At 56.5% G+C, this 12,667-nt stretch overlaps 5 protein-coding genes across 5 annotated transcripts; 3 read left to right on the top strand and 2 right to left on the bottom strand.

Moving 5' to 3' along the window:
• Positions 1 to 185: 185 nt before the first annotated feature.
• On the top strand, positions 186 to 5,052 carry UA08_06135 (hypothetical protein; the record flags this gene model as incomplete). The annotated part of the gene is made up of 4 exons (XM_020268425.1): positions 186 to 2,486; positions 2,816 to 3,116; positions 3,258 to 4,184; positions 4,247 to 5,052. 4 exons carry the CDS (start codon positions 186 to 188, stop codon positions 5,050 to 5,052), a joined length of 4,335 nt encoding a protein of 1,444 aa, XP_020118476.1.
• Positions 5,053 to 5,233: 181 nt separating this feature from the next.
• Positions 5,234 to 7,090, top strand: UA08_06134 (Serine palmitoyltransferase 2; the record flags this gene model as incomplete). Its single annotated transcript, XM_020268424.1, has 1 exon — positions 5,234 to 7,090. One exon carries the CDS (start codon positions 5,234 to 5,236, stop codon positions 7,088 to 7,090), a length of 1,857 nt encoding a protein of 618 aa, XP_020118555.1.
• A 311-nt stretch (positions 7,091 to 7,401) lies between these two features.
• UA08_06133 (hypothetical protein) lies at positions 7,402 to 9,327 on the top strand (the record flags this gene model as incomplete). Its single annotated transcript, XM_020268423.1, has 2 exons — positions 7,402 to 7,425; positions 7,504 to 9,327. The coding sequence occupies 2 exons, from the start codon at positions 7,402 to 7,404 to the stop codon at positions 9,325 to 9,327; spliced, it is 1,848 nt and encodes a 615-aa protein (XP_020118477.1).
• A 282-nt stretch (positions 9,328 to 9,609) lies between these two features.
• UA08_06132 (hypothetical protein) lies at positions 9,610 to 10,305 on the bottom strand (the record flags this gene model as incomplete). Its single annotated transcript, XM_020268421.1, has 1 exon — positions 9,610 to 10,305. The coding sequence occupies one exon, from the start codon at positions 10,303 to 10,305 to the stop codon at positions 9,610 to 9,612; it is 696 nt and encodes a 231-aa protein (XP_020118556.1).
• A 404-nt stretch (positions 10,306 to 10,709) lies between these two features.
• UA08_06131 (hypothetical protein) lies at positions 10,710 to 12,441 on the bottom strand (the record flags this gene model as incomplete). Its single annotated transcript, XM_020268420.1, has 3 exons — positions 10,710 to 11,794; positions 11,901 to 12,093; positions 12,166 to 12,441. The coding sequence occupies 3 exons, from the start codon at positions 12,439 to 12,441 to the stop codon at positions 10,710 to 10,712; spliced, it is 1,554 nt and encodes a 517-aa protein (XP_020118557.1).
• Between the last annotated feature and the right edge of the window lie 226 nt (positions 12,442 to 12,667).

The raw sequence follows: 12,667 nt of genomic DNA, 5'->3' as shown, positions 1-12,667 counted from the left end.
TTCCTCAGACGTCCGTCCTGTGTAGACCAGCTCTCGCAGATCCGACTGCTACTGCTCCCTCTCGCAATTGCATCCGATCATCATGGTGGGCTAGGTGGGGTGATCGCTCGGTCTATCGTGAACTATCGATTGCCAGCGCCAACAGACGAGCAGACGGAAAGAAAGAAGACGAAGAGAAGAACAGCATGGACGGCGACAGTGGGCCTCGCCCGCCGCTCTCCATGAGCGGATCGTCGACTCCTGAGCGCCTCGACGAGGGCCAGATGACGCCCGACAGGTCCAGCGTGGTGTTCCCCGAGCCCGGCATTCCGCCAGAGGAAATCGTCGAGCGCCTGCGCGAGATCCGCGTCAAGTTCCGCTCGCGCGAGGAGCACATGCCTGCGCCGGAGTACCCTGAGGACCCGACTGCCCAGGCTGAGCGCGATGACCTGCCCGATCTTGAAAAGGGCGACACCGCCCGCTCCGACGCCAACGACGCCGAGGGCAAGAACCCGTTGACTCGCTCGACCACGCTCAGAGACCGTGCGCGCCAATGGCTGGTGAGACTGGGCAGACCTGAAGAGCCAGGCGATGCACTGACGCCCGCGGACATCACCGCCCACTGGATCGAAGACCTCCCCCCGCCTCTCGCTGATGAGAGTACTGCCGCACAACCCAATATCAACATCCAGCAACATCTCCGTCACCATGCCACCCGCGCCGCGCAGCGCTCACTCCGCGGAGTAGGCCTCCACAATCTGCGGAAGCGGAGGCCGCAGCACCAGCGCACCATGTCGTCCGAGTCCATGGCCAGTTTTACCGGTACCACCTCCGACACAGACTCGGATGCCTTTCGCCAGGGCGAGGGAGTCCTGTCCAACCTGCTCCGATTGCAAGCCCAGAGCTCTCTGTCCGGCCGCAGCACGCCCGGCACGCCCGGCACGCCGGACAGTGGCGCCGCAACGCCCAGGAGCGGTGCCACGACCCCGAAGGGCGGCGCTTCTACGCCCAGGAGCGGCTCTGCGACTCCCATCCGGAAGATCAAATGGTACAGCAAGCACTCGCCCAACCAGTCGACCATGTCGCTGGTCGGCGCGGGCTTGCATCTGGGCACCCAGGGAGCGCCCATGGCAATGGACGATATGAAAAAGTCCGTGGCCAGCAAGCGGCGGCGGATGATGGGCGGCAAGAAAGACAAGAAAGACCTGAATGCCCATATCGCCGCGCGCATCGCCTCGATCATCACCCGGCAGCACTACTTGATGACGCTCTGTCGGGCCATGATGCGGTTTGGCGCGCCGAGCCATCGCCTGGAAGAATACATGTCCATGACGGCACAGGTGCTGGACATCCATGCCCAATTCTTGTATCTGCCAGGCACCATGATCATGTCGTTTGACGACCTGGCCACGCGCACCACGGAAGTGAAGCTCGTCCGCGTCTCGCAGGGCGTGGACCTGGCTCGTCTGGAGGACACGCAGAACATCTACAAGAACCTCGTGCACGACAAAATCACCGTCGACGAAGCAATCGAAGAATTGGACAACGTCATCAACCGCCCGCCAAAGTACCCTACGTGGCTCGTTGTGCTCTGCTACGGCCTGGCGTCCGTGTCCGTCGGCCCGTTTGCATTCGAAGCCCGCCCCATCGACATGCCCATCACCTTCTTTCTCGGCTGCCTGCTCGGCATGCTGCAGCTCGTGTTCTCGCCTCGGTCCAGCCTGTATTCCAACGTGTTTGAAGTGCTGGCCACCATCCTCACTTCCTTCCTTGCGCGCGCCTTTGGCAGTATCCGCAACGGCGTGGTCAACGGCACCACGCAATACTACTTTTGCTTCTCATCCATGGCGCAATCGTCCATTGCGCTGATCCTGCCGGGCTTCCTCGTTCTCAGCAGCAGTCTCGAACTGCAATCGCACCAGATCATCCCCGGGTCCATCCGCATGGTCTACGCAATCATCTACTCCCTCTTTCTCGGCTACGGCATCACCGTCGGCACCACCATCTACGGCCTGATGGACGGCGACGCCAACTCCAACACGACCTGTTCCGGCGAACTCATCGGCAACAACCCGTACTCGCAGCGCTTCCCCTTTGTGGCCATCTACGTCATCTTCCTCGTCATCATCAACCAGGGCAAATGGAAGCAGGTGCCCGTCATGATCTTCATCGCCGAAGCGGGCTACATCGTCAACTACTTTAGCAACCTGAAACTCGAGTCGAACCCGGAGCTGGCCAACACGCTCGGCGCCTTCACCATTGGCGTGCTGGGCAACCTGTACAGCCGCCTGTGGCACGGACACGCGGCCACGGCCATTCTGCCGGCGATTTTCGTGCTGGTCCCCTCGGGGCTGGCGTCGCAGGGCTCGCTGGTGTCGGGCGTGCAGTCGGCGTCGGAGATTCGGGCTAGTCTGTCGGGCAACCATACGAGTAGTTCGTCGAGCTCGTCGGAGAACTCGGTGTATTCGATGGGGTATGGCATGATCCAGGTTGCGATTGGCATTACGGTGGGACTGTTCTTGTCTGCGGTGGTGATTTATCCGCTGGGGAAGCGCCGGACGGGCTTGTTCAGTTTTTGATCGATCTCTCTCTCTCTCTCTCTTTCTCGTACATCTCTTACACATACCTCACTGTCTCTCGCATTTAGATACCTCTCTTTTCATTCCTACTCTCGGTCTGCATGTCTGCATGTCTCCTAGCGTTTCTTCTGTCGTTCACTCCTGTTAGCGATTTCTTTCTTGTCCATAGTGTTACTGATACCTTGCATATAGCTTTTATTTCAGACATACATTGCTTAGTTAGCTGAATTATGATGGATATAATTCCAATTCTCCAGCTTGCAACGAATCAATTGACAATATTCTTGAGGTTGGTGTATCTGCGTTGGATATGCTGGGGCTGCTGTGATTGGCCAATGCATGCCGAGGCATCCTATCTGTTCTTGATAGACTACGATGATAGAATAGGATACGAAGTCATTCAGGACCGAACATCTCAAAGCAGTAAAAATGTCCAGCAGCGTATCAGTACTTATCGCGATGCACATAGATCGGCGAATGAGCGCGTGTCTGACTATCTAGATAAGAAGTACATATACCTCGCCGGCGCGTGCTATTCCCTGCGCGGCGAGGTACCCGGTACGAGTCGATTTCTTTGCCGCGGTTATATTTTGTCTTCCCCGCGATTTTTCTTCTCCTTCACCTTTCTCTCCACACTCCGACCAGCTGTAGCACCGCATACTGGACTGCCGCACGCACGCGACACATACATATATACAGCAAGCACATGCATACCTAGAATGGGCGCCCTCTCGGACGACGCCGTGCTCGCGCGCCTGGGCAAGAAACAAGTGCTCAAGCGCCGCTTCGGCTTCTGGTCGCTCTTCGGCTTCGCCGTGTGCGAGCTGATCACGTGGGAAACGGTGCTGGCGCTGTTCAGCGAGGGCTTCGAGAACGGCGGGCCGTCGGGCCTGCTGTACGGCTTCATCATCGCGTGGAGCTCGACGCTGTCCGTGTACACGGTCATCTCGGAGCTGGCCTCGATGGCGCCCATCGCCGCGGGCCAGTACTACTGGGTGTACATGCTCAGCGCCGAGCGATACCGCGTGTTCGCGAGCTACATCATCGGCTGGCTGACCTCGATGGCGTGGATCGCGACCGTGGCCACCGAGACGCTGTTCGCCGGCACCATGCTCGAGGGCCTCGTCGTGCTGGACTATCCCGGCAGCTATGTCGCCGCCAACTGGCGCGGCACGCTGCTCACCTGGGCCGTGGCGCTGGTGTCGACGCTCATCAACGCGGTGATTCCGAGCATGCTGCCGCGCATCGAGATTGGCACCGTGGTCTTCCACATCGCCGGCTTTGTGGTCATCGTCGCGCTGCTGTGGCGCTACACCGATCCGCTGCATGACGCCCGCTTCGTCTTCCAGAGCAGCCTGAACGAGGGCGGCTGGCCGACGCAGGGCCTGTCGTACTGCGTGGGCTTCCTGGGCAACGTGGCGACCTTTGTGGGCGCCGATGCCAGCGTGCATCTGGCCGAGGAGGTGTCGGATGCGGCCACGACGATTCCGCGCGTCATCACGAGCAGCATGCTGTTGAACGGCGTCGTGGGATTCGTGATGATGATCACGCTGCTGTTCTGCCTGGGCGATGTCGATGCGGCGCTGGACTCGGCCACGGGTTTTCCTTTTATGCAGATTTTCTACAGTACTTCGTTCTCTACGTTCTCATATCTCGTTAACTATCCGTGTATACTGACTACTACGTAGACAGCGTCAAGTCCGTCGCCGGCGCCACCGTCATGAGCGCCATCGTCCTCCTCCTCACCTGGGCCTGCGCCACGGGCATCATCACCTCGGCGTCGCGCATGACCTGGGCCTTTGCGCGCGACCGCGGCACTCCCTTTGCGCGCATCGTCAGCACAATCGACCCGCGCACCCAGGTGCCCGTCGTCGCCGTCGCCGTCGTCGTGATTATCGCCTGTCTCCTGACGCTCATCAACATCGGGTCGCCGACCGCCTTCAACGACGTCATCTCGCTGACCATCACAGGCTTCTATGGCAGCTACCTAGTCCCTGCCGCGCTGCTACTGTACCATCGCGTCAAGCCCGGCCATATCCTGCCGTACGGATCGGTGGTGGACGGGCAGGACGTGAGTCTGGACGAGGAGTCTGCTGTTGGTCCTTCCACAACAACAACAACAACAACACAACAAGCCAAGACGACGACGGAAAAAGACAGCGGCAGCACGGCCGTTGCCGACGCCGACGAGCAAGGCCGCATCGCCTTTGCGCCGACACAGCTGGTCTGGGGCCCGTGGCATGTGCCCGGCTGGCTGGGCATCCTCAACAACGCGTATGCCTGCGTGTACATGGTGTTTGTGATTTTCTGGTCGGTCTGGCCGCCGTCCACGCCCGTGTCGGCCAGCACGATGAACTACTCGGTGGTGGTGACCGGCGGCGTGGTGATCTTCAGCATTGCGTGGTACTATGTGCGAGGCCGGAAGGAGTACAGGGGGCCGCTGGTGGACAAGGAGGCGATTGAGATAATCCAGGGCAGCAGCACTGTTGTGTAGTATACATTAACTATATATAAAGATATATATAAAGTAGATAACTAGATGCATAAATATTCAGTAGTTTACACTGCTGCCTGGGGCATACGGAGCCGGAACAACGCAACCCGACGCTAGACCTAACCTCCAACTGTACTTCTACATGTCTACCTCTACGTACATTATATGATGCACGATCAGAATGCCCGCGTGGAAACGCAAGTCCAGAAAAGAGACCGACGGGCGCGCGTCGCCCGAGTCCGTCTCGTCCTCGTCGTCCGCGCACGCTCTGCTCTCTGCCGTGCACGACAGCAGCGCTCCCCTTGAGTCAGCCGCAGCAGCAACAACAACAACAACAACAGAAACCAAAACACCATCGCCAGACGACCTGCGCCGCCAGGCCAAACGCGACGCTGCATTCGGCCCCCTCGGAAACCCCTCGCATCTGTACCGCTCCCTCCACCATGGCGGACACATCCCGGACCCCGTCATCGACGAACCGCCATACTTCTACCTCTTGACCACCTATATCAGCTTCCTGATCCTCATCTTCGTCGGCCATGTGCAGGACTACCTCGCGAAGTGGTTCACGCCACACAAACACCGCCACCTCATGGCCCGCGACGGCTACGCGCCCATCTACAGCGACTTTGACAGCTTCTACACCCGCCGCCTGAAGCTGCGCATCAATGACTGCTTCGACCGGCCCACCACCGGCGTGCCCGGCCGCTACATCACCTTACTCGACAGAGAAACAGACGACCACAACCATCACTTCCGGCTCACGGGCACCACCACCGACAGCCTCAACCTCAGCTCGTACAACTACCTGGGCTTCGCGCAAAGCGAGGGTCCCTGCTCCGATTTCGCAGAGGAGACGGTTCGCAAAGCCGGTATCAGCATGAGCGGCTCAATGGGCGACGCGGCGACGTCGACGCTGCACATCGAGGTCGAGCGTCAGATTGCGCGGTTCGTGGGCAAGGACGACGCGCTCGTTTTCTCCATGGGGTTCGTGACCAATGCGACTACGTTCCCGGCGCTGGTGGACAGGGGCTGCTTGATCCTGTCGGACGAGCTGAACCATGCTTCGATCCGGTTTGGGTCGCGACTGTCCGGCGCCAGTATCCGGGCCTTTAAACACAACAACATGGCGGATCTGGAGCAGAAGCTCCGCGATGCCATTTCCCAGGGCCAGCCGCGCACGCACCGGCCCTGGAAGAAGATTCTCGTGACCGTCGAGGGACTCTACTCCATGGAAGGCACCATGGTCAATCTGCCGCGCATTCTCGAGCTGAAGAAGCGCTACCGCTTCTATCTGTTTGTCGACGAGGCGCATTCCATCGGCGCCGTCGGCCCGCGTGGCCGCGGTGTCTGCGACTACTTCAAAGTCGATCCCGCCCAAGTCGACATCCTCATGGGCACCTTCACCAAATCCTTTGGCGCCAACGGCGGCTACATCGCCGCCGACAAGGCCATCATCGACAAGCTCCGCGCGACCAACGCGGGGCAGTCCTTTGGCGAGGCGCCTACGCCGCCCGTCCTCGCGCAGATCCTGAGTGCATTGCGTCTGATCGCCGGCGAGGATCCGCAGCATCCCAGCGAGGGTGCCGAGCGTCTGCAGCGTCTCGCTTTCAACTCGCGCTATCTTCGCCTGGGGCTGAAGCGGCTTGGGTTCATTGTCTATGGCCACGACGACGCGCCCATTGTGCCTCTGATGCTGTACAACCCGGCCAAAATGCCGGCGTTTTCGCACGAGATGCTGAAGCGGAAGATTGCCGTAGTCGTGGTGACGTATCCCGCCACGCCGCTGGAGTTGTCGCGTGTGCGGTTCTGTGTGAGTGCGGCGCATACCAAGGAGGATCTTGATCGGCTGCTGGTTGCATGCGACGAGGTGGGCGATGCGCTGCAGATCAAGTTCTCGTCGGGCATTGCTGGGGGCGTGCACGAGAGGCCGACGCCGGGCGAGAGCAAGACTGCTGCGGCGAGGGAAAAGCCGCGATGGAGGGTCGAGGAGGTTATTGAGAGGGGCGTGAGGGACGTCCGGGGGGAGCTGTACTAGATTATGTTAGTAGTAATATTTAATAGTTAATAGTTAATATATAGTAGATACTAGATTGTCGTAACAGTATATAATAGCAAATAAATCAAATTTCTGCGATGTAATCCCGTGATCGAGATGGATACCCGTCCAGCACTCAAGAACCTCAGCGATGCCACAGCCGTCAACAAGATAGTTTATCATTCATGACAGTCTCATCTTCTGTTTAATTTCATTCTTTAGTCTGACTGTTTATCTCTGTTAATCCAATCAATGCGGACGCAAATCCATTAACCACACCCACTCTCCCATCCACGCCTGCAGCGGCGACCATGGTAGGCGCCTCACGACTGTCGGTGAGACACCAGCGCGCTGAAAAAAATAACCTAGGTAGCATTCACAAGGAGGACAAGACGCTGACAATCATGCGACAGATCCGCGATGATGAACACTCCCCCAGCAGCGGCGACCACGACGACCACGAGATGCAGCAAAAAAAGCGCACGAGAACGACGACAATACGAACAAGCACAACCCCAGCAGCCAGCACGAGTCTTCCGAACCTCGTAGTGCGCGCGAAAAACCCTGCATCAACATCCACATCAACATCCGCAACAAAAAAGAGACCCCGATTGTCGGCGTCGTCCTCCTCGCCGCCTGCTTCTCCTCATCCTCGGCACCAGCATACCCCCCGACGCCCGCCGAAACGCGCGCCGTTGACGACATCGCAGCAGCAAACGACGCTGGACAAATTCTTCGGCGCCGGCTCTCATAACGGCGTCGGTGCGAGGAAGGACAATACGATTCACAGTATTCGCCATATCGGATCACAGGCGGACGAGGCGCGTCCCGCCAAAAAGGCACGTCTGGATACTATCGACGCTGATACTCACTCTATCGGCGCGCGAGAAGAGTCGCCCGATCCATTGAATGCCATTTCGCCTATGCCGAATACTGCGAGTGTGCGCAAGCATACGCGACAGCCCAGGGCAGGCAAGACGGTTATTATCGCCGACGATAAAGCAACCACGCAGACAATTGCTGCAAGACAGCCTGCTGCAGCCGAAAAACGGTCGCTGCGATCTCACAACGGCGGATCGCGCTCAAAGAGTGAATTGGCTCTCTATTTCCCGAATTATGAGCAGATCATCAGCCTGGAGCCGGTCAAGTCGGATGAATTCCTGCTGCCGGGCACGGTGGTGACGCTGCTGGATGATTTGGTTGCATCTCCTCCTACAGCTTCTCCCTCCTCGAGGACACGGAAGACGCAGCCCAAGAAGGATAGTAGTGATCAGGTATCGCCGTTTGGCAATCCGCTACTTGACCTACGCAATGTTGAAAAGGTTGATATTCCAAGTCTTGCTGGCGGCGATGATAGGAATGCTGCTGCTGCTGCTCTGATAGACCCCCTCGGTGACGACGTATACTTCAAAGCTCACCGGCGCCATGAACGGCAAGAAAAGCAACTCCGCAATATTGAGCGCGAGCGCGCCCAGCACGAGAAAATACAGCTAGACCGACTGCTGGACGAGCTCCAGGGCCATGACTGGCTGCGCGTCATGGGCATTAGCGGTATTACAGATACGGAGAAGAAGCTGTACGAGCCCAAGCGCGATTACTTTGTGAAGGAGGTTTGTGCGCTGATTGATAAGTTTCGCGTCTGGAAGGAGGAGGAGAAGAGACGCAAGCTGCAGAGGGAGAGGATGTTACTTGAGGCTGCTACTGCTGCAGTTGACGAGGAAGAGGAAGAGGTAGACGACGGCGACGACGAAGAAGAAGAAGAAGAAGAAGAAGATATCAAGCCCCCGTCTTCAGATATCCAAAGCTTCGATTCCAACGAAGTCGACGCCGCAGCTGCGCGTCAACTCATACTCGAAGCTCGATCGGCAAATACAAACAATAGCGAAATAGCATCCACGCCACCAAAAGCACACTCACAACCACGCCGCAGACTCGTCGACGCTCTCACAGCCACGCCACCAAAGGCTCAACCTCAGCAAACTCCAGAAATATTGTTAGAAGAAGAAGAAGACGACAACAAGCCATTCGTATCCTTCTACCCTAAACGCCACCTCCGCGACGCAGCATTCTCAAGCAGTCGCCGCGGCGGCCGGAACAGATCGGCCTTTGGCCAGCCGCTGCCGGACATAGTCGAGGAGCGAGAATTTGAGCTTCCGCGCGACATTTTGACGCCGGAGTTGGTGCATGCGATGGAGCGGAAGAGGAGGCGCTTGAAGAGGGAGAGTCGGAGTGGGTGATGGCCCTGACGCAGCTTTATGTATTCATTTTCTTTTTGTATATGATTATTGGATTCCTGCTGATGTAAATTACTGCGGCAGTATGGAGCGGCGTTATTTAGCCTGGTATTGTGCTAGAAGCTTGTACGCTGAAGGGATATTTCATGCAATTTGCATAATGAACAAATCCACTCTCATAATCTATGCAATTGTGTTACTCGCTTGCTATTTGAACTATACCAAAGCAGTGCAACTTGTGCATATATGGGATGAATATGAATGAATATTTGCTACCTAGGACAGTCAACGACCAGGAGGCGGATTATTCGCAATCGTCTCCCTGACCGACTCCCTCGCCAACATCTTCTCCATCCACGCCTTCACATACGGAAATTGATTCACATCATACTGCTCCTGACTCGCAAACATACCCGCCATCCTCTGCCACGGGACAAACGCCAAATCCGCATACGACAACTTGCCGCCGACCAACCATGGCCCACCGGACTCGGACTCGGAAGAATACTCCTGTTTCTGCTGCTTCTCCAGCCACGCGTCCAACACCCCGGACACCCGGTTTATCTCCTTGGCGTACCGCTCCAGCGCACTGGGTAACTTCTCGTGGTGGAATTTCGTGAACCATGCAAATTGGCCATAGTAAGGGCCCTGGCCCGTGGCCTGGAAGTACAGCCATTGCTTCGCATGGTATGCCTCGGCAGACCCAGCTGGGAAGCTGAGGCGGTGCTCTTGCGCGTCGTATGTCTCGACGAGGTATTCGACGATGGCGCCGGATTCCCACAGCGTGATGCCCGTGTTGGGGTCGTAGATGGCTGGGTAGCGGCCATTGGGGTTTATGGCGGTGTACTCGGGGCTTTTCACCTGGGCCAAGGTCAGTGGCGAGGTCTCGTAGGGGAGACCGAGCTCTTTGAGCAGGACGTCGACTTTGAAGGGGTTAGGGCCGGGCGGTTTGCCGTAGAGGATGATTGGTTTGAGGGCCATGCTGGTGGTTGATTTGTTGAGATGAAATCAAACTATGGGCATGAAGACAGGCCCTTTTATATTCCTACTGAACCTGTTCTATCACATCAGTATTGACAAATCCAATGCTGTGTCTTATAAATCAAGATAGCCCTAATTCTGACTACGGAGTACGTAGTATATTTGTAAGGACGCGCCTCGAATTAGAAAGCGGGTAATCAGCCAATCAGACAGCCCCGGGACCTGCCCGAATAGGAATATTGTCTCTGATTGGCCGAGATTCTGATCAATACTTTTAAAGTTAATTTGCGTCCCAAATAGGCAATCGGTCTCTGATTGGCTGCTCCACGCTGCTTTCCTCATTTTCCACTTCATTCGGCTTCATCCGGCTTTATTATCAAGGCTGGCTTATACACGCTGATTATTCAATCGACCGACCGCTTCGAAAGTTCATCAACATGTACCACTGCAGCCCCCTTCTCAATTTCAAGATCCGCCGGGCTCTGAGGCTCCGACTCTAGCCCATCCAGGTACATGGTAATAACGCCCTCCTGGCCCTGCCCCCGATCCGAGTCTGGCCCCAACAGCAAAAACACAAACATATACGCCCACGAGGCCGCGACAAAGATGGCAATAGCGCGCCCATAATCATACCGTTTCGTGCCATCCGCCGCTGGAGGCAGCGGGTACTGCTCGCCGTAGTAAGTCTCAATCGTAGTAATAGGCGACGCAGCCAGATTGCCCAACTGATACGTCAGCCCAACCATGAGCGTGCGCAAGGCCACCGGCGCCAACTCCACGAGATGTATAGGTATCGGACCCCAGACGCCGATGAGCGCGACATGCTGGAAAAACACACTTGCGCCTAACACCATTCCGCCCCGGCCGCGCGGGAGCAGGAAGGCGGGCAAGATGGCGGCGCCGAGGATGCAGTTGCATAGCATGGTCAATCGACGACCGGCGAATCCGCCAACGTGTCCCATTGTGATCCCGCCGCAGAATGCGCCTAGGTTCCCGATGATGGTGATTATGGATGTGTGTGCCGGGTCCATTTGCACCTGGTTCTTGAGGAAAGTTGGATATAGATCTATGGCGCCGTGGGCACAGGCGTTGAAGCCCGCCATCAGGAGGAACATGTATGTTAGCAATACCCAGTGTTGGCGGATGAGTTTTACCGAGTCGTGCACGAATGTTTTGAATTCGCTGGTGTGTTGTCCTTCTCCGCCTCCTTCTCCTCCTTTCAATGCCTGAATCTTTGCTTCTCGTTCCGCTTTCAGTCGTTGGAAATGCTGTGTTTCCGGCAGCCACCAGCGAAGCAGGATGAGAAGAACGGGCGGGCCGGCACCGAACCAGAACAGACTTCGCCATCCGTGTGGTGTCGTAGGCACGAGGGCTCGGTACATTGATGAGGCGATCAGCGTGCCCAGCGAGGTGCATCCTTCGAATAGGCCTGACAGGATACACTGAGCGTCTGGGGGGAGGTCTTCGAGCGCGATTGCTGCCGAGGGACCTATCAAGCCTTTTTTGTTTTTTGTTTTTTTCTGTCAGACAGGTTTGTCATATCTAGGTATATGGATATATATATATATATGATATATATGTGGAAAGTCGATTACCTCCCATTGCAACGCCATACAGCGCCCTCACACCCAGAAACTGGGACAGAGAAGTACAAAACCCCGACGCCATCTCCAGCACCATCAAACACACCAAATTAACAATCATAGGCCATCGTCGACCGTACCGATCACAACAAGTGCCAAAAATAAACGCGCCAATCGGTCGCATCATGAGCGTAATCGTTATTGCCTTTTTCCCACATACTACTCGTTAGCTTGAATTTGATTAAAGCAGGAAAAAAGAAAAGTCTGACTGACGTACCCACGAAACAGCCGAATTGGCCGCATCAAACGCCACACTCAGCTCAGTCACCGTCATGGTCACCGTCGAATACCCAAAGGCGTCCCAGCCGCGGCCCAGCGCGCCGCAGAGGAACATGAGCCATTGTGCTCTGGTCACTTGGCGGAGTATCTTGAATGGGTTGCGAGGCGCAGGGTTGCCTTTGCGAGGGGCGAGATTGGAGATGCGTGTGGAGAGGTAGGTTGCTATCTGTTTACGAGAGTAGCGTTGACTACCCTGGGATGGAAGGTTGGTCATGTTGGAGGATATCTTCAAAGGATATCCTATCTTCTTGCTATGGGATGTTGATAGTTCATTATCTTCTGTGACTGAATCTACGTCTTTCTTATAAAGGGGATACTACTCAGGTGTCTACGGAATACACAAAGGGTAGGTAGGTAGCACTGTAGTGAGTCGATATCTGCTATGCTACTGTATTCCCTCAAATCCATTCCTGGTCGAGAAAAGAATGTTGCCACCCATA

Source organism: Talaromyces atroroseus (assembly GCF_001907595.1).
Source record: "Talaromyces atroroseus strain IBT 11181 chromosome Unknown scaffold_8, whole genome shotgun sequence".
In the NCBI taxonomy this organism is placed as follows: domain Eukaryota; kingdom Fungi; phylum Ascomycota; class Eurotiomycetes; order Eurotiales; family Trichocomaceae; genus Talaromyces; species Talaromyces atroroseus.
Note: the sequence above shows the minus strand (reverse complement) of the source record. Positions and strands in the feature narration are given on the sequence as shown.